This window comes from Anser brachyrhynchus, assembly GCF_964034855.1.
Source record: "Anser brachyrhynchus genome assembly, chromosome: 4".
Taxonomy (NCBI): domain Eukaryota; kingdom Metazoa; phylum Chordata; class Aves; order Anseriformes; family Anatidae; genus Anser; species Anser brachyrhynchus.
Window position 1 is genome coordinate 52040019 of NC_137698.1, and position 26442 is coordinate 52066460.

At 41.3% G+C, this 26442-nt stretch overlaps 1 protein-coding gene across 2 annotated transcripts in view; it reads right to left on the bottom strand.

The window, feature by feature from the left end:
- Positions 1–17784, bottom strand: part of SLAIN2 (SLAIN motif family member 2) — a 36035-nt gene extending 18251 nt beyond the window's left edge. The window contains exons 1-3 of one of the 2 annotated variants that reach the window (XM_080589924.1): positions 17202–17784; positions 7972–8120; positions 1040–1204 (exon numbers count right to left, since the gene is read on the bottom strand). In XM_080589924.1, coding sequence (XP_080446050.1) covers positions 1040–1204; positions 7972–8120; positions 17202–17578 — 691 coding nt within the window. In that variant the 5' untranslated portion in view covers positions 17579–17784. The remainder of the gene's footprint in view (positions 1–1039; positions 1205–7971; positions 8121–17201) is intronic. The other variant, XM_080589925.1, reaches the window with a different exon arrangement.
- Between the last annotated feature and the right edge of the window lie 8658 nt (positions 17785–26442).

Here is a 26442-nt window from a genome sequence, read left to right on the forward strand (position 1 = left end):
CTGCACACTACAGCGTAAGACGTAAGTTTGACTATTTGTATATCTTTCTTGAACAGTGAGGAATTGCTGACCCAATGAATATTGATTGTTTTGAATGCTTAAAATATAGTTTATCCAAAAATACTACTTGTTATAAGCACACACCTTTGCTAAACTGTAACATACTGGAAAAACTCTTTCCCATTTGCTGCCTTCTGATTGACAACCCATTTCCGGTTACATTCTCTCTCTGTCCTGAAGGCAAACACAGCACAAAATGCAGACCCGAGCTACAGAGATTAAAATAAAACTCGGGTAATGATGCTGCTGAGTATATTGTAGTGCAGGCTTCTCTTTATAAGTCCACAGCGAGCTACGAGTAGCGGGACTGTTAATGTAATGTTTTTTTGTTTTCCCTGCAAAGTAACGTGACTTAAAGTAAATATAAGCCAATATCCTGACTTCACTGTAGAGATATGTTCCAGGCATCAATTTTTCTACTGCAAAGAAAGAGCCTATAGTGCAGAATAAAGGCAGAAAACATTGCCAGAAGCTACTGTTTATTGTGATGCCTGCGAAGCTTCAAGGAAGGTCTTTAACTGAAATATATGCTTCTTTCTTAGATTACATTGTTCACATCTCAGAGGTACTGATGGATACATTGCATACCAAATATTTCAGTGAGTAAGTAATACCACAATTGCAGAGACTACAACCACAAACATGCGACATTTAAACGTGTACTATGCAACTTATATCTCCCTCATCTGCAGGGCCAATTCTAGAAGCTCCTCAAAAGTGTGCTGGGACTCCACAGAAGCAACAGCAAGAGTTTTGGCCTATTGCTAGTACGCATCCAAACATTTAAAACATATCTCATACCAAAAGGTCCACAAAAATGCCTTTCCTAAAAGGTTTAAATACTGCATGATGCAAACTTCCTACAGAAAACTGACAGGTTTTTGGTGTCTTCCAAAAGTTCTGTGCAAATGCAATATATTTGAGCGCATATTTTTGAAAGGAAGGGACCTCCCCTCCGCACAGACACACACGCACTTACCTGAGGTGCCAGGAGGTATGAACTGTTTTACTAAAGCAGATTTCACTGGTGTTGAGGAGGGAGAGTTGAAACCACTGCTGTAGGGGCTACTAGTATTTGGGCTATAGGAGCTTGCGTAACTGACCGCACTGAAAGGGCTACTGTACAAATTCTGTCTCTTCAAAGCTGTATAAAAGAGGAAGAAAGTGACAAATTATAAGAAGGGAACCATCAAAACATTATTATAATACTATGCGATATCTTCAGCATGATTTAATTGCTATACAATCCAAGCAGTGCACTTCTGTCATCAGGGAGTTTTTCCAACTGATTTCTGAGTCTCCTAAGTACAACTGTATTGTCTTTTCTTTTTTATTGTCTTTTTTTTTATATTGTAATTTATTTATTTGTCTTTTCAAATACTTTCCTAGTAGAAATCAAATCTAGAATTGCTACACCTGCTCTCTTCCGTTCAACATTCTCAGCCTAGGGAAGGAGGAGGGAAGTGACTCAAAAGACTAAGCTAAGCTATCTTAGTGTACAGCCTATGCAATTACATGCAAACCAGCGCACACCATCAAGTATCAAGGGCTACAAAAAACATCCACTTTGTATTTAGTGATAAAGAAAAGAGGCATCCCTGGATGTGAGAGTATACAAAACACAGCTGCCTTGATTACAGTCTGAATGAATATTCGATGCAACCCTGTGTACCAGTCTACCTTGGAAAATGAAAAAAACGATGCTACAAGAACAGCAAGTGCCCACTGAAGAAAAAAAAAGTCCTTAGCTTATAAAAATACTGACAGAGAAAGACTGCTCTTGGCTACTGCTAAGGAGCCTACTGCATCACTGCAGCCATCCAAATATGATTTCCACATATAAAGCCAAATAATAAAATGAAACTTCTGAGGCAGTTACCTTTGATTTTTACTGTTTTTAAGTATCAGTCAACCCAAACAATCTTGCTCTCATTCTCCCTAGGTTTCATCCCAGCCTTTGTACAAGAACTGTAGCTACTCTCTGGGAGAGTATTAATATATATAGACAAAACTAAACCAGCCAGCATTCAAAGAGTATCTCCTGCAGTGGTCTTTTAGGGTGAAAGAACAATTAAGTTGTACATAAACTATATGGGAATGCTGTTAGTTCATGTCTAGTTCTCCAGAATTCAGAGACCTGTCCAGACCACACAGTATTTCAACAGCAACCCCAAGACTGGCACCACAGAACCAGCAATACCACCTATGAACTTCCCCAAAGCATGTACCAAAAGGATTAAAAAAAAAAAGGTTAAGCATAGCAAATGCGTTTGTATCTCTGGATACCAGGAATCTGCTGTGCACTCTAAAGCAGAAAACATAGTCAAATTAGTGTTGCAGTAAGATCTGTAAGTGCTGTTTGAATCTACCACTTAAAAAGGTTTCTCTGAAAGTCACCAGGACAATACAAGCCACACAGTGGTTATTCTTGTCTACTACTCTTCAGTTTATTGAAGAACGTAACTAAAGGAATCAATCAGGAGAGTATCCCTTGTTCAGTTCAGAAAGTATTTTTCAAGTACAGGAGGATCACACATCTCTGTGTTGCCACGTCTTTTACCAGGTTAGACCAAACGGCCACTGCTTCAAACGCAACAATCCGCACTAACGCTTCTTATAAGATCCACTTTTTATTTTGGTTGTTTTTATCGACTATTTAACACTTCAGCCAAATGAAGTTCTTAAAAGTATGCCAAAAAGTTGGCTACCTTGACATGACATTCGTTGAGGCAGAAGCCATAATCACATCTTCTACAGTTTTGCATCAGGTGTGGTAAACATCAAAAATCTCTTATCAAAATAGAGTACTTAATGGCTCTTTCAAACAGACTGTAGCATTATTCCCTTCTATCCAGTTCTAATGCTTTGGGATTTTTCTATCCATGAACATAAACCCTATATGCAACATAAGAGCTAAAATGGAATACTTTCCTCTACTACTGATCTTAAATATCAGTGCTAAAGTGTTTTCAGATGAATTTTAACTACTTGGAAAAAAAATCCATTATGATCTCTGTTTCCATAGTCGCCAGGTTACAGTGTATGATTTGTATGGCTACTTAAATGAGTGTTTTGCTCAGAAATTTAGTTTTTATTTTAACATGACAGAAAATGGAACTTCAGTGGGGGAAGTGGGAACCAAAGGAAATTTGGTCAGTTTTGGTAAAGTCAGTTTCTTCAGTGCTGTAAGAATTTTATGCCAAGCTGATAACTGAATTGTACTTGAACAAAGAAGCAAGTACGTCGCAAAATACTGAACTGAAAGCTAGAGATCAAAACTTTACGATGTATAAATCTAGATTAGATTAAGTTGTAGCTCACCTAGCTCATAGAACCTAAACTTCATAAGAATTTTGAAACTATGCATATATACTATAAAATGACAAGAGGCCTCGCAGATGTGTGGCAATACACTCAGGCAGGTTCTAGGGAAAAAAAATAAATCAGAAATTGAGCCCTTCCAAAGAAAAGTGTGACATTTCTGTAACTGAAAAAGGGTTTCAACTAGTGCAGTAACAACTAGGCTACTGATAGCAGCGTATTTAAAACAAATGTATTCCATTCTGCTATGTCAGACATCTTGACATTTATTTGTTTATTAAAAAATTTTATTTGGTGTAAGATCTTTATTTATTTGGACATTATAAAAAGCCAAATAGACTACAGTTGCATGAAACACTGCCTTCAGAGGCAAAGTCTGCTTCAGCATCTCCTCCCGCTCCACTCTGTGCATGGTCACCACCTCCTCAGCTGTTCAATATAAGCCGTGGATAGCAGAAGGCAGCAGAGGCAGAAAAGGCAGAAATTGAAGTTGATTTTACAGCAGATTCCTTAAACTGCACCTTCTGTAAAGAGCCTCTCTGGTATTTAAACCAGTAAATATTAGTATTATTTTTAGAGTGCAAAAAAACAGATGGAAGTTTTATATTCTACTTTTTAGATCTTTCACTCTAAGTCTTACAGGGAATGTGCTAATTTCATGAATTACGGAATCCAATGAATTTTAGCCAGTATTCTTAAGGTACCTCCAGTTTATTTTGAGAATATCAGAAAGGAAACCTGGTTTTATTACAAAGCTCAATTAAAAGGGCAGGTAATTACAAGCAGGCTGTATTCTGTTTGACTCTGATGGGAACTCCTTTGACAGCAAGTGCTTTTAGCATTCATGTAGGAACCCCAAAGTACCTATTCCAATTGAATCTTTGTTCTCACACCATGAAGAATAATTTCCCATCTCTTGCTGAAAAGGATGGTTTAAAAAACCCTAAAATATAAATATGCACAACAGTTCTTTATTTTGTATTTACTAAACAGATTTTCAAAATGTTAAATTTGGAAACAATTGAATTACTGCTTAATCTTTAAAACAGGCTCTTTATACATATCCACAATGACAAAATATTTATCACATGCAGATTTCTTCAGATGAAAGAAAGCATTCTTCCGTTACATATAGAAAAGTACTCCCTGGTACACGATGAAATTTTTGTGGTACAGCATTTTTCATCCTAGGCAAGTACAAACTTCTACCTCCCTCAGCACTGTGTTTTTCCCCAGGAAAAAAAAAAAGAGCTCTATCCAAACCATTTTTCTGGTACAGAATTCCAACAGGGATTTCTCTAATTTAGGAAGGCAGTAGTTTTACAGCTCAAAATATGGTCTTGCTTAGGATTGTCAGACAACATTACTAAGATCAATTTTAACATGAAAGTGATTTTATATTAAATGAAACATTATGTTAGAAAAGATTACACATTAGCCTTCAAAACACCACATGATCAGCGTTTTTACATTATTGCATATTTTCTTTCATAACATTCACAAACAGCATGCAGCACCTAGTTTATTTCAGTCAACAGCTGGTTAAATTGATCTTGAATCTCTCTTTCACTCTGGAAGAGAGGAACAAAAAAATTTGTGTGCAGAAAACTGATGCTTAGGTAAGTTCAGAAGACCTACTTTATGAATCAAGACCAACTTTTCCAAATGATAGAGATCTGAAACGTGTTTGTTATGATTAAGTGACAAATTTATTCTAGTAGTCACTGTGGTAATTCAAAACAATCATTAGGGAATTCCATCACTGAGACCAAGGTTAGGTAAATAATAGTTGGTTTTGAACAAGCTCGGTGCTTAACTAAAAAAAAAAATCAAACACTCAGCATGGAAAACATTTAAGTTTCTACACACACAGACACACAGTTCTACAGGCTGTAGTGATCATGCATTTGATTTCAAGTATTTAAATAAAAAAGTTACTGTTGTCTCGGGAAAAATTGCAACATGGCCAAAGTTACTCTTTTCTAGTTCTATACAACTGTGTCTTGTGGCATCTCTTCCAAAAGTTCTTCCTCCTGGGTGTAGTATTTCTGTGCTCCTACAGTTGCTTTCTTCATGTGCTTACTTGTAAAACCCAACACCATTTTAGATCACCATGTGGTGGAAATGCTGGTTTCCAGCCAACATGAAATGTACTCCTGCACTTTTGACCAGGGACTTGAGGCATGGCTACGAGAAGTCTTTGCACCAGAATATGCCTTAAGGTTCACTCTAGTCTGGACACTCTTCCAACACCAGTCACAGGACTCTCTGCAACTGTAAACTTGAACTCAGGAGCAAAAAGGCATTGTGCATCCTGAGTTCTCAGTAACTGCTCACAGGATCATGGAGCTGAAAGCCCCTCTTCCCTTCTTTATCACCACACAACGGAAAAAGATTATAAGAACAAAGAAGAAAAGCTGGAATACAAGAGCACATTTGAGACTGAGAAACAGCAAAAAGATTACATTACAAAGATATAATGGGAGCTGACAAAGCTAAAATCATCAAGGCAAAAGAAACATCTACAAGGATTCAGGAGAGAAAGTAACAGTAGTATGAAAAGCATTATCAATGGAAACTGGAACTGAAATTTCTTAACCTATTACTAGCTACTGTTTCAGTTAAGTGACGGGTCCACAAGGGACAAATGCGACGTGAAATACAAAGCCCAGCATATTCTGGAAATCCTGGTGTAGAATCACACAAGGAGGCACTACTTGTCTTTTCCAGCGGAGCTTCCTGCTACCCTACTGCTGCAAGTGGTCTGGCTGTTCTGAAGAACAATTTTTTCTGTAACAAGTTCACTTTTCCATGCAATCTTCTCCAACTAGCAGTATTACGGCCCATCTCTTCTACCAGTAATATTTTTCCTTAATTAGTACTATAGGCGATCTGCTGTATTCTTGCAAGTGTCCCTGCCAGAAGCAGATTCTCAAGGATATGGAAAAAAAGCGAAGTTGCCTAGACTCAGTTTGAACGACCAAACTTTTAAGTCTGTCCATTTCATATGGTAGTGTCCTGCCACTCTGCTTCTACCGTGAGTGAACTTTTAAAGATATTCTAGGGGTTACAGAATTTGTGGTACTTCTGGAATATTTATACTCACCTCTGAAAAAAGGACAAAATTATTCATGTTTAACCTAACTACTATATGGTCCTAAATACTTAGTTAAGTCACACCATAAATTCTTCAGGCTCCCAAATTTGCATAATTTTTCATAAATCCCCATGCCCTGGGCACTTTTCATTGTTTAGAATTTCAGTCTATACCTGTAGGAAGCTTGTTAACTGTTCAGGAAAACTTTTAATAGACATTTGTCAAGGCTGCTTACACAAAGCACAAGAAATACGGAAAGAAAAAAGGTGACTCATACTGAAGGCGCTTTCACCATTTTACTCACTAGTTTTACAAAAGTGAGAACTGGATTTTCATGTTATCTACCAGCAATGTTTTCAAGTTTTATTAAGAACAATCTTTGTACAAATCAGAATAAAGACTGAATTGCTCCAGAGAAGAATCCAAAGAGGGGGAAAAAAGTTCCAGTCAAACTCAGCAAAGTTCATGTATAACTATATGAAGGGTGGTTGGGAACACTTCTGGAACTAAGTTTTCAGATATTCTTAGCCCAAGTCCAATCATTCTGTTAATTCCTGCAGATAATTAAAAAAAAATGTTGTCGCATAACACCAAAAAGAAGATGGACATATGGGGCAAGAATAGATATTCATAGTAAGACAGAAAGGAATATCTCAGCATAACGTTTTTTTTTTCCTCCAGTAAAAATAGGCTCAAACAAAAGCTAAAATAAAGCAATTTTTGGAAAAGACTGAGAGGTTAAAACAAATGTAGAACATTCACTGGGAAAAGCATTGCTGGTAAGTTATCAAGAAAATTAACAAAGAAATCAGATGAACAGAAAATCCTAATCAGACCTTCAGCATTTTGCTGCTAATTTGACATCAGAAAGGCTGAGAATGAAAGGATGAAGACAGTAGGCTTTCTTCCTCAAGGGCCAGGCACTCAGTCCTTTCCCAGATTCAAATATAACCAACTATGCTGTGTCAAGAAAGAATCAAACTCTGAATTTCTTCATCTAATGGTGACATCATCTTAAATTACTTGGGATGGGAAGAAAATGAATCAATATTACCTCCCCCAAAGTATTCAAGAAATTCAGCCTTAATTTTCTTAGATGGAATAAAGCAGCTCATCTAGCAAAAAACTAATCTCTGTGGTAACGTACTGACATCGCACAACAATTATGCTAGTTTAATACAAGCCTTCTACTTTAAAGCAAGATCTCCAAGGTAAGGACATCGGCCAAAAGTTTTCAGAAAGAAACACATTTTTACTACGCAGGTGAAGTAACTCTGTAATCCTGACTCCTGGTTAATGCTTCCTTTCATTTTAGTCAGTGCAGAAAATTAGGAGAATGGATTACTGTTTGCAGACCACGACAACTTTAGACAGAAGTAACTGCTGCGTCTCATCCTTTCCTCTCACAGCTATTATTGGCTGATTCTGATCCCTCTAAACTATCTTCAGAACAAATATGCACAGCCCAGTGGAGTTAGTATGAAGGAACTCACCTGACATCGTCTGTTCCAGCCTGTGGATCAGTGACTTTTTAGCACTTTCAATGTCAGGACTTGGGTAATCCAACACCTGCCTGCACCAAACTAACGGACTAACAGATTTTTGCACTGGAGTCAGTCTCTTCTTTGGGGACGTATATAGCCTGAAAAGAAGAAATAAAAATTATGAAGACCAAATGGGCATTAAAAAGGGCATGTAAGAAAATACTGCACAGTATGCTATTTCCATTCTTGTACTCTACCTACAGTACAATCCCAAAATATAATGAAAGCACAAGCTTTAGTTTAAAATTAACGATTTTGGATACACAGTAATACTAATAACACATGGCTATCCAAAGACTTCTGTCAAGAGCTGATGCCTACATTGCTACTCTGTGAAAAACTGATTGATATGCCAGAAACAAACATCTTTCCTTTTCAAACACAGGTATATGGACAATTTCACTCTGTCGCTTAAACACACAACTGAGGATTGATCTTATTGATTTAAGTAATATTCACCTTAAAGAAGGAAATGAAGCACTACCCAGTATGCAACCGTAGTTTTCCTAAATGCAAAGATGTTGGCAAGTGACAAGCACCTTAATAGCCAAGCAACAGTGCTGAAGTACACAGGACATCTCCTATTTCAGTATCCTCGAATGATACGCATTTTCTTTCTACTTATAACTTGTACCGTAGCACCTGATCCTTTAATTTTCATTTGAACACAGAACAAAGAGACTATCTTTGTCCCAAGGGGTGGACAGTCAAGCATTAAAAACAAGGAACAACAGATAATGCATGTAGGAGAGTAAAAGGAAACAATGAGACCATATTGTTCTGGAGGACATGCTGAGGCCTTTGCCCATCTGCAGCCCCATTCATCTATTTTAACTTCAGCATTCCACGATGGAAGAAATAAATACTCCATTTGAAAGCCTCTAAACATGTAGCTGAAAACTCACCCTCCCTCAACAAACAATTTAAAGGCAAAGTCAAATCCAATCAGACACTCACAAGACGGATATTTAAGCCTTATCTTTGGACTAAAAGCAAACTTGGACATTTGCTTCAGCAAAAGACAACAGTGATCTGCAAGATCTGCAGCTCTACCTAGAGCTTTTGCATGTGCAGAAATGGTTAAATGAGCGTTTCTTCTAGGAGTATCCAATGACAGACTTCGTATCCGAAGTGAATATGGTTGTATGCTTCACACTGTGGCTTAGGAGCATTTGACAGCCTAGTCAGCATGCTTCTACACAAAACTTTCTGTTCCCTTTATGCCAATGACAGCAGCAACACAGACGTTATTCTCCACTGGTCTATTAAGAGATTATTAACTGACCCTTCTTCTGTAGTTCTTGGTTTGTTTTTATAAACAGCTTGAAAGGATTTTATTTTTAATTACTGTTATTAAGGTTGCTTCTTACAAGAGCTTCCCAAAAAGCATATTTAAAAATCACCAGGAACATCTTACCCAAAACACCGATCACTTTGTCCAGAGCATACTCTAATACATTCTTCCCCCAAACACCACAACTAAAAGGCTACGTCTGCAAATGCAGAACGGAGGATTATGACTACTTATCAGGTTTTCACATGAAACCAAAGCAGCTTGTAACAACGCAAACAAAAAAACAAAACAAATGCTGCCCATGCAGCTTAATGCCCAGCATGACACTGGGCGGAGGGTACCACTGATTTTGTAGAGATCCTTGTAAGCACTGCCCATAAGGAAAGCTAAGAGCCCGTCACATATTTATATCATCGAATATCCCTGGAAAGAACAGGAGCTTCTTGATTTTCACAGTCCTATGGCAACAATTACACAAATTGCTGTACTTTATGCAGTGATCTACATGCAGTTAAAGACAACATTTAACACTTACTAGCTCTCTAAAGCTTTGTATGTACTTTTATTGTCTTTCCTGCACTCTTGTCTGTCCTAAGACAGGGTTACACAGTACAGAGAAGCGTCAAAGGCAACAAAGCCAACTCGTGTGCTGTGCGGAGAGGACTCCCGGCTCCCTGGATAGCTGGCATGCCGTGCTGTGTTTGAGAAGTTCCAGGCACATTTGAAGTGTTTACAGTAATACCCAGTGCAACGGGCAAGAAATTAAAATACGCATCCCCTTTTTAAAGATGCACACAACGGTTATCCTGAGCGAACCTACAAGACTGATCAAAATGGCACCTGATATTTTAAGCTCCACCACATTATTTTCTGCAATTTGCAGCTGTTGCATTTGTTTCACAAATAGTTTATCTACTGAAACAATTCAGGCTTACACAGCTCCTACTTTCCCACTCCCCTTCAGACCAAACACATACTGCAGACTCTCCCACCTCTTTTCAGCCAGTCGCTTTTTGCCTTTGAACATTTTTGTTTCACCCTACAGATCAAGAAAGGCAGAACTTGAGAATATTTCATGCTACCCCACTACCTCATGATAAGCACGTGTGCATCAATGCAGTAACACAATGACTCTTTCAAGACAGTTTCTTTTACATTGTGCAATTATCAATTCTCATTATTACAAAGCAGCAATCGTTATTCTGCATCTGAGAAAGAACAGCCAATCTTAAGTTTTGAAACTGACACAGTTCTACTCACTTTGCCTAATTTTAATCAAGACAATTAAGATCAAGGGCAAGGCGAAGGACTGGAGTCACGCTTCTACTCTCTGTTCCCAATAGCAGAAAGGAAAAAAGAACAGAAAGGATACTGCAGAATTAAAATAAGCATGTAGAAATTCCCTCATAAAGCTAACCAATCATCTCTGTCAAACTACCGCTTGACTCAAAGGCAGCAGGCCCCCACTAGCTGAAGAGCTTCCCAGAAAAGACTCGTTCCCATTTGTACCTGTTCATGTGTTCAACAGCACCATGACTGCTGATTGGCAGCACGGCAACTCTAAGGCTGAAGATCATCAGTAGCTTCATACATCTTTAAACACCACTAAATCACCTTCTAAAAACAGGAAATGGAAAGCGATTGAGGAAGCTGACAGCTTACAGTTACCACCCATATTTCAAATGTTAGCACACCAGAAAAATTGCACTGTGATCCACAAGAGAGTAGGGACACAACCAGAGTTTAGTGCCACAAGACCAAGTAAAAGAAAACAGTACACAGAAAGAAGCTCAGGGGCTTTCACCTGATTTGAAAAGGTATTAAGAAGCCCAGGCACTATAACTGTGCTGCACACTGTACCATTTCCTTCCTTCAGCAGTAACACTAGTCACTATGTCACAGCAGCACCCATCTGAAATTTTAAGTAGTCAGGGACTCTACAGATTAATCTTAGGAAGACACAGCACAAAAATGGAAAAGCTTTTGCAGAAAGACAACTGTCACTACACGCTCATATGATAATGCCAGCCTAACATGGCAAGCCACAGCACGCTGCACTGGGACACAGCTGAGCTGGAAGAAGCTCTGAAGAAAGAGGACGGGACACTGAGACAGGAACGGATTAGTTCCACAATCATTACCTCACCTGATGAGCACCTTCCACCGCACTGCGTTACAATACAAGCAGCTAGTTGCCACAGGCACGAAGCCAGGAGCCAAGCTTCTAACCAGGAAGAAAGGAGGAGTCTTTCTGAACCAAAACCCTTCTGCTGCTCGAGTGCAGGAGAAAAACACGCAGATGAATGTGAAATCGCAGATCAGATTAGATGGAAGACGGCAAGCTGAAGGACCTGGAGTTAAAGCTTGTTTATTTTGGTCACATTAGCTTTAAGCAAAAAGTCACATATGATAGAGACAAGGAAACATCAGTGGACAAAACACATCACAGACAAAAGTGGGATGAAGAAAGCAACTTGAAGAGAAGACCCAAAGGAAAAATGGATATCTAAGGACAGATCAGTAAGACACTCCCCTAGAAGAGAGGGGAAAAAACACAAGGTAAAGCTACTAAAAGTAAATAAAGCAACAGACAGGAGTATAGGACAGCCTTGGAAATCCAGTTTTGGACACAACAGTATTAACCTAAACTTTTAGATGAAACTAAAATTCTTGGAGATACTATTTGGAGCACCTTGAGATAAATTTTAAGGTGAATTTTGAATAAACAGCTACAGGTAAAAAACTGAAGAGACCCTCTGGTTTTAAAGGAAAAAAACACTATTTAGCATCCCTGAACATACTTGGCCCACAGACTTCCTTTTGCCTCCTACTGCACCCCTGTCAAGTACTGGATGTCTCAAAAACAAAGAGATGAATACTACAAAAATGCTTTGACAGCCTTTATACCAGTAGAGAGTTAAAGAATCTGGACTTTCTAATCGGACAGGTCTCATTAAATCCTCCTATTATAATTGCACTTCTAACTACATGGTGTTATTTTCAAGTAGAAGTGGAAAGTTTCAGGGCTTGCAAAGCACACCTGGGAGCAAAACTACCACAACAATTAAAGACCAGTTAGTTTCTGGAAATTATAGCCCTTGTTCATTTCCTCATCTCAAAGGAATATGTTACTGTCTGAGAGAGATACTGTAAAAAAAGGACGAGGCCTTCAAGAGCTTGGAAGACTCCTGTAACACCATGATGCAGCTTTCCTGGAACTGTCACACAAACTCTGTACAGACTTTGGGAAGGTTTTCACAAGGAATTTGTTAGAGCACGCATACTCTAATATGGTATTGTTGTTACTTACAGGGAAAGAAGTTGAGAAGTTTCGTGTCCTGTTAAACATGTTCCAAAATAAGCCTGTTTAATTACTAGGCTCAAGAGCTCTACCAACACCTATAAGAAGGCAGAAATGCGGACCATGCCTAAACAAGACATGATTATGAGGCACATTTTAGCAATATTTTTAAGACAATAAAGGAAATCTGTACCAAAGCTTTCATGATATACAAATATCAACCGTATTTAAAAGCCATAAATATCACACAAAGTCAGAAATGGAAAGACATTATTCCTTGGGATTCTTTCAGCAGTCCTCAAACATCTATTTCACAACAAAATGGATATCTCAAGGACATTAGTCTTTGATGTTACCAGTTGTTACACTTAATTAGCTGATAATTTCTGTAATCCTTACTCATCTCACATGCTTCTTGTCACGTTGTGTTCCTAGCTTGAGGAGCCTTTATCTGAATTTGGTTAAAAAAAAAAACACCACGGACTTCAAATCAGATTCATACTTAGTCTGCCAGAAAATGAAAAGCATTGCTTTCTCTTTTACTTAAATCACCAGGCTGGAATTGATCCGAACCCGTTCGGTTTCCAAGAGGCCCAAGCCACATTGACACAGAGCAGTTTTAGCAGCCCAACAGGAAATTCTGCAATGCATTTCCAGCAGCGGGATGTCACCCAGGTGCAGCTCTAGCCTAAAACACCCAACATTTTGCTAGTTTACCATGGCATACTTTAGAGTCCCAAAACATAAAGCCAGTGCTCACTGAACATTAAGCAATGAGATGAAAGACGATCACTGCGAATCATTACAGATGAGAATTGTATTTTTATCCTCTCTCAAAACAGCAACATAGCCAGCTAATTGGAACGGATGACAAGAACAGAAGTGTAAACTATTAAAAATAGGTATCGCTTTTACAGAAATAGCTGCTGAATGACAGCGCATGGAATAGTAAGAGTACTTGCTTTCTATTTTAAACAGGCTACCCAACCAATATAAGGCCTTCAGAAACACTGAAAATATTAATTTGAAATATTAACGTGAACAACAAATTCCAGTAATTTAACTTTAAACATCCAGCAAATGCCTTCTGTCTAGAAATGAAGTCGGCCAGCCATGGGCTACTCCTGCCCTACCAGGGAGGCTTGAAACTGAAGTGAAACGTGACATGAAAACACCGGTCAGCACAGGCTGGCTTTTATAGCAGCATCATTTAAAGAGGATGCAACTGCTCCGAAGTTTGCTGGGCAGCACGTGTAAAGCAGATACACAGCAACCTCTACACTCTGCTATGCACACGCTGCATACAAGTTTGGGAAAAAAAAAAAATCACCACAGGTTTTGCTCTCCCTTTTAAAAGAAAGTTTCTCTGAAAGTGACCGTGCAACAAGTTACCCCAAAGCCAGTTACAGCGTGGATCCACGGTACGTTAACTACGCTACGGTAATTGTCCACGTGTGCACACTTATCCTGCAATAAACTGGAGACAGCTCACTTTTAAGCAGCAGCACAGCAGGCCACCCTGCGTACTGTTAGCGAGTCATCTCCAGTGCGCTACATGCTCACGCCCAACCTCGTCACGCCAGCACGCCAGGCAGCTGTGTACTGCCTCCTGCCTCTCTGAAGACTTCTCCACTCCGGTCCCCCTTCCTGCCCTCCTGTCTTTTTAATCGGTTTACAGAAAGACCTGATCACACTGAAATCTGAAAAAAAAATAATCAATCCAGACTGGCTCAAGAACAGCTAAACAGGCACACTTATACAAATGCATCGCCAAAGTTAGTGTTAACTTCTTGATAAAGTCATTAGTAAGCCTAAAACAAACTCTCGGCAGGACTAGGTAAAGTTCAGTACACTGGGCATGTGTGCATGGGGCTATTTGCAACGTCAGGACCATATTAGGAATAAAGTCTGAGCCCCTTAACTCGGATTTGGAAGCACTAATCTAGTGTGAGCATTACATGTAAAATAACACAGTTTTAGCAGTGAAGAAAGGTATTTCTTCTGCCACAATGAGGCCACAGACCACTTCATGATGAGGTCTGTGAATACACAGACTGAAAAAATGCCCACATTACACAAAGCTGAGAGAACCAGTACCCTTCATCATCTATGATCTCCCACAGCAACATCCTCCTGAAGTCAGCAGCCAAGACAAATCTAGGCTTCTCTGTGCAGACGAATCAACAGCTGAACCAACTTTTAATGCTCAAGCTGTGATTTAAATTTAGTTTGTTTCCATCTGAGGTTTCCTCAATTGGTAAGTGGATTGTACCTCTACAGAGGTATAATCCTACAGTTCAAATGGGATTTTGGGATAAGCAGGAGTGATCCAAATCCACTTGAATCACGAAGAGTTCACACAAGGATTAATTTTAGTTGAGTACATTCACTCTTTTCACAGTTGATTCAACTGCTTGTTGAGTGGCCTTGCGTAAGCAAGGCCTTAAGAGTAGGATCTTTACAAAAGTCTAAGAGAAATCCACTTACATCATCCCTCCTATTTTCAGAGTTGTTTCTTTTTGGCTGATCCACTAGTGCTCTCAAAATTTCCAGCTTCATTTAGAGCAATAACCTCTATTTACCAAATGCACAAAGATCTGGTTTGATTTTTTTTAAATTGGCGTTCCTGCCTATGGCAGAGGGGGGTGGAACTAGAAGATCTTTTGAGGTCCCTTCCAACCCAAGCCATTCTATGACTCTGTGAAGATAAAGTCATCCTACCTTCATAAGAAAAAAATGTCTTAAGACTACTTAGTGCCTCAACAGTTGAATTAAATGGTCTTCAGAAATTGCAGGAGTTTGATTTCCACTTAAAATAAATAATTTGGAAAAAAAAAAAATCACTTGCCAACTTTTCAATCTAACCAAACCACATCTATCATTAAGTGCATAGTAAATTACAGCATGAAAGGACAAAGGTTTTTTTTTAATTACATATTGATATTTCTTGACATGTGCTACAACAAGTAAATGTTTAAAACTACTCATTTCAAGTTCTTTTATCTCTCAGTCACTGTCCTACATCTAACACAGAACTTTAGTGTTATAGTCACTATAATATTAGGAAAGGAGCAAAGACTTGCAGCAAACTGCACTTCAGTTCTGTTGTCTTTTGAGGACTGGAATTTGCATAGAAACGCAACTGAAGCCACAATAACAGGCAGCGTAAGTGCCAAACACCTGACACCAGCAAGCGCGGTGCTGAGTGAACTCTGCCGCCTGCCCACGAGCGCCCAGAGCTGCGTAAACAAAGCCACGCTGCATTTATGTCATCACTGTCACCGTATGCTGTTGCGACATTAACTTTCACTGAAGAGATGTATTATGGTTCCCACGATTTAGGATTAGAATAAAAATAATAACAGCTATTGTCACTAGAAAACATGACACTCACAAATTTTTCCATCCCGCTCCAAACTTACCGTACAAATTCAGAATATTTTATTTCCCTAACGTGCTATAAACCAGTAGATTACAAGGCATAAGTTGGGAAATAAGAGTAGCTGTTCTGCACGGACTCGTCATCTGGAAGATGATGCCTTGTTTTATTTTAGTAGGCTTGTGTTGGATCAGAATAAATTTATGCTCTCATACTTCTCTAGTGGATCAGGCTAGATGTCAGGCTAATAGCTTAATAACTTATCTGAGGAAATATACACACTGTATTCTCCCTGAGCAACGAAACACTGCCCACGCATGAAATCATTTAAGTGTTTTTAATAGCGTTAATTACTCTGATTTTCTTTTTTTTAACAAAAGTCTGTTTGTAAGGGTGTTAGTTCTAGAAAAAGACCTTTGCAGCTGAACTTTATAACCATCTCTGAGCCAAGTCGGACTGCTTTTGTTACTCTTTTCTTCGCAGTACACATTTGCCCTGCATTTCCCTGTTGACACCATGCTCCTCCCCACTGCTTCTCCCAGAGCTCTTATGTTGCTCCTCAACTAGTGTCATGGGAAACTTCAGAAAGACAGCTGGAGAACAGCATGACGTTAAGAGAAAGGAAACCTTCTTGATTCACAGTAGAAGCTCATCAAACTGTCACAAAGAGAAGGTGAGCAAACACCCGCTGGTGTTTCCGCTGGAGCAGCAGGGTAAGCAGTCCATTAAAAAAAAAAAAAAGAGGGATTGCCTAAAGTAAACTGTGGTGTTATAAAGCTAGCAATAAGTGAAACCATGCAAGCCAACACATTTCTGAGATGAAGGAGCACGTCACGTTTGCTGCCTTTATAGCGAGAAGAAATCCCGGCTTTCAACCTGCCTGATGCGTTTCAGGAAGTAGCACAGCACCGTGGCTCACCCTGCGCCACCCCAAAAATCCGTCCACAGGTCCCTCAACACCTCCCCGCCTTCCCAAGCTGTGCCACCCCATCCCACCGCCTCCGCGGCCCGAGCGGAGCCGGCTCCCGGCATACCCCCCCCGGCGGCCCAACAAACAAAAGCTGCGGGGCCTCGGCGAGGAGGAGTACCGCCATGTGCAGCCCCCGGACCCTCAGAGCCACGAGCCCTTCGCCAAGCCCCGCAGGGCGAGGCCGCCTCCCCGCACAAAGCCTGGAGCCGGGGGCCCCCGGAGCCGCCTTCCTCACCAGCCGGTCTCGTCCTCCTCGCAGCCGGCCAGGCGCTCCAGCTCGTCGGGCCGCAGCAGCGCCGCGTCGTCCAGCAGGCCGTCGCCTTCCCCGCCGGGCTCCTCGGGGGGCGGCCGCCGCCCCGCGGCCCTGGGGCCGGGGCCGGGGCTGAGGCAGCGGCCGTCGGCCGGCGGGGAGGAGGCGGCGGTGGAGGCGAGGAGGGGGGACCCCGGCGAGGCCCCGCTGCCGGCCGGGGGCCGCTTGGGGCTGGCGGGGCCGGCGGGCAGGGCGGCGTGGCGGCTGCGGAGCTGCTCGTTCTGCTTCTCCAGCTTCTTCACCAGCTCCTGCAGCTTCCGCACCTCCGCGTCCGCGTTCACGCCCGGGACCGCGTCCTCCATGGCGGCTGAGGGGAGGGGGCTCCTCCGCCCCGTCTACATGGCCGGGCGGCCCGCGGCTGAGGGAGGGGAGGAGGGCGGAGCGGGGCGGGCGCTGCCGCCTCCTCCTCAGCGGCGCCGGCGGGCGGCGGCGGAGAGGGCGGAGGGCTCGCGTCCAGCCGCCGCCGCCGCCATCTTGTCGCCTCCCTCCGGGCCGCCCCGCCGCGTGACGTCAGGGCGCTCAGACGGAAAGCGCCGCCGCCCGCCCGGCCGAGCTCGCTTCGCCCTCAGTTGGGGTGCGGCGGTTGGGGTGAGGGGGTGGGGGCGTGCTGCTCGCTGCGGGGAGGGCCTCGCCCTAGCGCCCCGAAGATTTGGGGGTGTGGGCTGCTAGGCATAAGTGCAGCAGGTTGGCGTGTGGAGAGCAGGATGGGGTCGATTTGCCGCTTTATGCAGCGCTCCCCAGTTAAAAATTCTTACCTCTTTCTGCACACCCTTGTTTGAGAGGTGTGCTGAGGTAGTTATCTGCCGTCACAGTCAGACTCTTCCAGAATCCAGGCCTTTAATCCATAAATGCTATTTATGTAATAGTTTCACCTGAACAAGTATCACCTGGTGTTTAACTGCATCAAAGTACTTCTCGGCTGGGATATTTTAATAAAGCAGTTAATAAAGTTAATAAAGCAGTTAATAAAGTTACTATCAGGGAAATCAGCTTTCGTTATTTGCTGGCAAAGCAAACTTTTTGTCAGAAGAAAACTACTACAGGTCTGCCTAATTGTCAAAAGTATAAAAGTATTAAAACAGTTTTGGCCCATAAAACAAGTAAGTCCCAAGGCCTTTGGGACTCTGCTAGGTATCATCACTTTGCTCATCGATGCTATGTTAATAACCATTAATTGCTCTCCAATTAATTGGAGATTGCTCTGTAAACAAGTTTGTAAATCCAGTTCATTCTCTGTATCACTTGGTACCAAGTGCCTTAATGAAATCCAGATATGTTCCATCAGCACAGTTAATTTTATTAACAGAACTTGCAGTCCTCCAAACGGCAAGAAAAGCAATAAAGTTTTTAATAATAAGGACATTTGGTGACCCTGTGACACTTCTGGTGACACTGCTGACAGTTCAATGGTTGGTGGGTGTAAAAGCAGTCTTAACTTATATTGAGAAGTTTATTTTAACTCAGAGTATTTATACAATGATCATACAGTGTAGCTTCCTTATTCTTTAACTATCCTCAGACCAGATGTTGGCCACCTGCATAAATCATGCTTTTATAAGAGAGTAGGAAAGTTTGGTCCTCTCTGTCCTGCAGCTACTGGGATCAGGATGGGGCTGATGGCTGGGGACAGGAGGGGAACAAAGTGAGTGAGGCCTGAAGAAGGGCTGTGCTGGAGGAATGAGGCATACAGCGCGGAGAAGAACTGGGACCAGAGAGAGCCCTGGGCTCCTGGGGGTGCTGAGTCAAACTGCAGCTGTTTGTTGTGATTGTGTCATCACAGGGCATCGGTCATCACAATGCGATGTAATGCCACAGCTCCAGGAGCGCTCTGAGGGCTGCCGACATCCTGCCTGTCCTCTGCTTCAGTCTTCCTCCTGTCTTTCCCCAGTCCCTTTTGTGGTCTGTCTGTCCCCGCGGTTCCCTACCCCAAATTTCTGTCCCCTGCTGACACCGTTGCTTTGCTGCCAGCAGCGCTCGCAGTTATTTCTCCTGACAAGATACACACTGCAAAGATGTGTGGGCAGTGGGGAGGAAAGTGAGAAAAAAAAAGTTTGAATACTGCTGAATCATCTGCTATTTTTCCAAAGCATAAAGGCAATTGAGATGAACAAGGGGAGTCACTGGTTAATAGGCACCATAGTCTGGACTTGAAGAGCAAGGACCATAATCTTGTTTTCTCATTCACTCTCATGCATAGGGTGCCCTTCTCACATTTTGGGAGCTCAGGGGAAAGAAGGCTTGGACCAGAAGCCTCCCATTAAATATCAGGCCAATAATGGGCTTCCATAAGCAGCTCACTCTACGAATTTCAAGCTTGCGCTGGCCAGATGTGAGACCACACCCAAGCAGAGACCCCTGTCTATTTATACAGAAATAGCTTTAATTGATACGAATGCCACAAAAATGAAATGTTTCCACTGTCAGAAGGGCAAGAGAAATTCCTCTGCAAGTGAAATTAGACCTGTTGCAGACATTTTTTTTCTTTTCTTTTTTTTTTTTTCTTCTGAGCAGCTGCAGTTTGTGTCTATGCTGTCTTCTTTGTGCAGAGAGAGGGAAGGGGAAAGCAGCATTTCTGCAGAGTCTCAGGGACTCTGAAAGCCCCTCAGTGCACAGATAACACTATCAGGGATCTGTAATATTGAAATGGATAACAGCAAAGCGTAAGGACAATGGTCTCTATCTGTGTGCGTGCTTCTCTTTTCTGTCTCAGGGCAGGTTCTTCACTCACATGGTGAGAAGAACTGAGGAGCACTCCCTCCAAAGGAAAAGATGCCTGGGCAAAGTGCCCACATCACACAAATAATTCAGCATGCAGCTGGCAAGTGGTTCCTGAGAAAAAGGCCATCAAGGAGCCCTGCTTTGATGCCCTTTTAGCTCTCTAGCATGGACAACTCTGTATTTTTTACAGCTGTAATTTGCTGTGTTGCTGCTTCTGTATCTTTGTTAGATTCTGACTTTGAAACCTTTATTTCAGTTGTCACCTGAAATAACAAAAGATCCCTCAGAGGGAAGAATACATGAAGATGGACAGGTGCACAGCGGGAAGTTAACATTTATAGCAAATATTTAACTTCTATATGGAAAACTAGATGGCTTTTCAAGCAGCTTTGTTTAGTCTCCTGAGGAAGATTGTTGCCTGCCAGACTTTTCAAAGGAGGTGTTCAACAGGCCCACACATGTTCTTGTTAGGCAGTATTTATCTAAAGTTTGGCAAAATAGTAAGAATCATTTGTCATTACAATAGCTAGCATGCACAAATATTGCATACACAGTGGAATAAGTGTATGTCCTTTTCAGAATTAGTTTCAAAATTCTACTGAAAGAACCTACATTGTAACTTTAATTATTTATGAAAGATGTCTCTGAGTGTATCTGGCCTTGTCAGTGGTGTGAAAACATATTTAGTGCATTGGGTTAGACTTAGGTTAGCTGGAAATACAGAAATACAGTCAGGGCTTTTGAACACATCTTCAATAACTGTGTTTTAGAATCTGTGAACAGCACTAAACATTTCAACAACACCTGTGGGCAAAATATATTTTAAAAGCCTTTACAAATCTTTTTAAAGGCAGATGACCTGCTCTATTTACTACTGATGCTACCCTGTGTGAAAAAGGACCTGCCTTCAATATGCTGGTCTTCTTACTAAGTTATAAGCCTGTCCGAAGGGCAGGTAAAATCCCATTTGAGTTCTGCTATTGAAATACATTTATCTTGGTTATCATCAAATAGAAAGTATATCTCTTTGGCATTAATTAACAGTTTTTTTTTTTTTTTTTTTTTTTTTTTTTTTTTTTTTTTTTTATCTGCACAGGAAAGAAGATGTTAGCAGTTTGACCACAACCATGTTTAAACATGCTTTTATGCTCCAGATCTGGAAGAAGAGCAAGTCTAGGATACTGCACAAACAGATTTCTAATGAGACTAGAATTCATGGCATGCCATGTGGCTAGAAAATGTATGAATAAATACATGGTTCAATCCTTATAATTTGTATAATTAATTTAGGCTGATGACCCTTTTCACAGGTTGTCATCACAGTTGAGCATTGTAATAAATCTTTCATATCACTGCAGACACCCCAAGTAACATCTGACTGTTCACCCTCGGTTCATCATCACGGTATCCGAGTACCTTCCACAGATTTAAGGTCTTCTGCTCCTTGATTTTTTTGCATATCTGCATGTACTGTTCATTAACAAATGTAAATTCATTTTTGTTGTGGAGATAGTTACCAGTATTTCATGTTTATCCATCACTTGGAAATAATTGCTCTTCAGAAACCCGCTGAGCTCAGCGTACTTAAAATGCTGTGATGAGACTGAGGTGACTCAGAACACTGGGAAAGGATTTTGTGTTGTCAAGAAGATCCGTGATTTATATTCGTTTACAGATGACACCAGTTTCATGCACTTGATTATCATCAAGAGAAGCCTTTTATGACTCCACCCATATGAAGCAATCGTCTGTTAAACCATTCCAAAAAGTTTCTAAAATTTACTGAGAACTCTCCTGACACGCCTTTATTAACAAGCCAGCTCTGTAAGGAAAAATATTTCATTGCGCTCAGGAGATTCTGAAAACAGTTTTCCCTAGGCACTTTTTTGTTAGCATGAAGAAGAGGCAAGTCTTCTTCAGAATGCAAAATAATTGAAAAGTGAACAATTTTCAGACAAGTGGGAAGTTTGAAATGCTGCATTTACACACATACTGAAAAAAGCTGGTATGCTTTAAATATCTTCTTGTTGACATTTTCATGAAAATTTGTGACTGAGAGGGGACAGAGGGAATACAGATAGAGCATAGCGTAGACCTAACCTGGCAATTAAATTACATTTATTCTTAACTGATACATTTCTGATTTGTGTTTAACGAGACTGAAGGCAATGTGCTAATACTGACAAAAATAGTTAAGGTTTACGGCCAAGAAAGAAGTACGACCAGTTTTAAATGTAGTTGCAATAGTGGGAATCATAGAATCATTAAGGTTGGAAAAGACCTCCAAGACCATCTGGTCAAACCATCCCCCTACCAGCAATGTCACCCACTAAATCCTGTCCCCAAGCACCACGTCCAACCTCTCCTTGAACACCCCCAGGGACGGTGACTCCACCACCTCCCTGGGCAACCCATCCCTATGCCTGACTGCTCTTTCTGAGAAGAAATGTCTCCTCATTTCCAACCTAAACCTCCCCTGGTGCAACTTGAGGCCATCCCCTCTAGCCCTATCACTAGTTATCTGTGAGAAGAGGCCGACCCCCAGCTCCCCACACCTTCCTTTCAGGGAGTTATATGCAAACCGAATTAGCAGTAAAGCCGGGGATAATACTCCTGTACTTGAGCCTGGAGAGAAAACGACAATACGTTACTTGACAAGTGGCCTTCTGCTGCATTATTAAAACCCACAAGATAAATAAACTTCCACCTTTGCCCTTTTTTTCCCTCCTGTTTGGAGGCACCGCGGGGCCGTTTGGCACCATACGGCAGGCGGCCGTCGCCACCTAGCGTCAGCCCGCTGGGCCCGAGTCGCACCCGCGGAGTTTGGGGGATGGCTGCGGGGTTTGGGGGATGTCTGTGGGGTTTGGGGGATGGCTGCGGGGTTTGGGGGATGTCTGTGGGGTTTGGGGGATGTCTGCGGGGTTTGGGGGATGGCTGCGGGGTTTGGGGGATGTCTGTGGGGTTTGGGGGATGGCTGCGGGGTTTGGGGGATGTCTGTGGGGTTTGGGGGATGTCTGCGGGGTTTGGGGGATGGCTGCGGGGTTTGGGGAATGTCTGTGGGGTTTGGGGGGCGGCTGCGGGGTTTGGGGAATGTCTGTGGGGTTTGGGGGGCGGCTGCGGGGTTTGGGCAATGGCTGTGGAGCACTGGGTGCCATGGACCTGTCGGCTCTCGCCACTGTGTTGGCTTTGGAGGCACTTGGAAAGGAACCTCTGCTCATTCCTTGTGTTTGGAGAATGTCCTAAAAAAATACCAAAAAGCAAACCAAACCGAAAAAAAAAGAGTAAATCTGCCAGTGTAACTTCTCCCAGCCCTTACTGATCTTCCCTTTGACATCAGAATTGTTCATCACAGTGCCATGGTTCTTTTCTTCTCTATTCTTAGGCATTGATATTTTTTCTATGTCAAACGAGGGCTGATTTTACCCCTGTGGTAAAACTATATATATATATATATAATGCATAGGATCGAGCAAAACATTCCTGCTCACATTGCTGGTTGTTCTAATGCCGTTCCCTCTGTGGCCTCCCACTACCCTCCCAAACTGGCTAGCCCCTAGGAGGAGCCGAGCAAGCCCCTGCAGCTGCTTTCAGCTGGTGTAAGCAAAAGGAAAAGCCCTGCAGGGAATCAGAGAAACTTCAAATCCACTTGTATCCCTGAGCATGTGTCTCAGTGCCTAATTAAGCGCCTACCTTCTTGCAGAAGCCCACAAGAGCCACCATTAGATTTCCCATTCTAGGGAGATTATCTGGCTTGTGAATGAGAGGCGAACTGGGAAGACATTGCTCAAAACCTGCAGAGACAGTGAAGAGTTATTTGCTTCCCTCCCAGTCTTGCCACAATGTTAAGCAAGCAGACTGGATAGCTGGGATCTTTTATTTTCAGTAATGACGTATTGGCTGCAACAGCAAGGTGATCCTCCAAATTACACAGTACAAATAATCTTCTCTTCCCGTGTCTCCACTTCACAGGCACTTTAAAAACTATTAGACATAAAAATAAAAAATAAAAATAATAAAAAAAATCTGTTTCTTTATCCATCTGCCTGCTTTGTATTTGCTCTGTTTCTTTAATTATTCCACTTAGACTTTAAAATCTCTGGTCAGGGCAACCATTGACTTTTGTTTCCTAAGGTCTTGATTTGTTCCTAGTACACCTAGTAGTACTGTTCAATGAGAAGCCAAGCTCTGCTGAATATAATAAGTAGCTGGAATGTTAATTTGAACCTATTGGTGCTACTCAGCTGAAGTACAAGCATATATTTTGCCAAAATCGTTCAGTCAGGTAACTGTAGAAGGCAGCTGCAGTTCCTCAAGTCAGTGCTGCAGAAATTATCTTAAATATGCATTCCAAAGGGCAAAACTGTAGGGAATAACTATATTCACAACAAACTGAGAAACCATTAATTTAATGTGCAAAGAGAGAGCTTACAAGCATTTAAAAATAAAATAAAATAAAGTCTTCACAGGCAGAAGCTTATGGGAAAGGTGAAAATAGCAAAAGTCAAGCATAGTTAGAGGCTGCAAAGGAAATTTAAGCAAATAATAAAAGGTACCCTGGCCACATAAATTAAAAAAAAAAAAAAAGAAAGAAAAAAGAAAAAAAGAAGTGAATGTCTTATATACTGTAGACATGGTTGTGATTAAAGACAATCTAGGCACTGCTCCAAACTAAGTATTTGCCTCAGCTTCAGGAATGGTAACGACATAGTACACAGAGGCAAACCCAAGACAATTAATGAGAATGGGCGTGGAAACAGATTGTCATATGTGAGGTGAAAGCAAAGAGCAAAGAGCTCAGTTCTCGAGGAGGCCCATGACTGAGATAAAATAAAACATAGTATGAGTTTTAGTGCATTTACTAAAACAGATGGAGATACTATAGGATTAAAAATTACAAAATGAAGTAATTTTTTTAAGAAAAAACTAATCTACAAAAGTGTATTACTGTTAGATTTGACATTTCATGAATGAAATAAAGACATGAAAGCATACAGAAGTGGAAGAAATAGTTATCAAAGATTGTGTCAAATTAACGTGGTATTTTCTTTGCTAGATTATGTGATTTTTCAGAAAAGGGAACTGCAATAAAGGAAATCTATATGGATTTCAGTGAAGTGACTGACATGGTGGCATGTGGGAAGTCAGTGTGATGATACAGGAAAAACAGAGGGAAGAAACTAGCTGAAGAACAACAACAGCAATTGTACTTACAGGAGAATTCAGAAAGATGACTTGCGTGACTCTGGAGTGGATTAGAGACTGACTGCATTTTTTTTTGTTAACGATTGTGTCAAAAAGGATAGAAGCTATTAATGAAATACGCTGGTTACACAGAGAAGGTGTCTTTAATGCACAGGAGGACTGAACATCCATAAACCAAGGGCTCAGTTAACAAAAGTCTAAAGTAGACTAAAGTAGACTAAAAAGTCTAAGGTGGACTAAAGTAGACTAAAAAGTCTAAAGTAGAGACCAGCAGGATTTTCTTCAGTAAATGCAGGTCCTTCAGCTGCTGACAAATGATGAAGAGCTGGCTGTTTTAGTCAATTGTCCATTACAGGATATCTATAGACCACTACTCCAACATCATCATGAAAAGTGAGAACACATCTGAAGATCTACTTGTGCTGTGTTTCAAGTAGGTTAAAGGGTAATATTATGCAGCTGTATAAGCTGAGACCTTTTTTGGAGTACCCAGAACAACGCTGTCACAGTGAATAAAGATTAGTACATACTGGGAGAAGCTCAGAAAAGTGTACCTTAAAATGATCAAGAAAACACCGAGACTGTAAGTATAAGCTGAGAGAGTCCTGTTCAACTGAGCTAGATGTGGTTTCTGAGAATATATGATTGCTCTCTACAAATGAGGGCAAACACCTGGGAGGAAGAACTGTGCAAGTCAAAGGATACTTCCTCAGGAGCAAATGAGTTTAACTAGCTACCACTACATCTAAACTGATAACAGACTCATCACTGCCGGATAATCTAGACTTGTTCATTACTGAAGGTAGTGGAGGCAAAAAGCTGCCTTCCATCCAGAGTTTGCCACCCTTGTTAGTGGCTTGTTCCTGTGGGGTGGCTCTGATAGCAGGAGTGGTGTTCATAGGTCTGGGAAGGATTTCAGATTTGAATCATCTTTCCAGCTTTGTCCATATTCAAGTTGCAATTCTACAGAGACTGAACATTTGCAGTACAAACAATACATGATCAGCACCTTGCAGTATCATATTTTGTACATGTGCAATGTGACTGATATTATCATTTGCAGCTTGAAACAATCTTTTATATGTGCCAGTGAGCTGCAGACTTTTAAATGCCTTTATTGCTTGGTGGAAAGGCTGAATCACTCATTGTGAGGGATTTGTAGAGGCTGCAAAATGAAAAAAATAGATGGGACAGATTCAGCCCAGGTGTGGGCTATGACTGTAGTCGGTGGTGCTCCAGAGCTAAA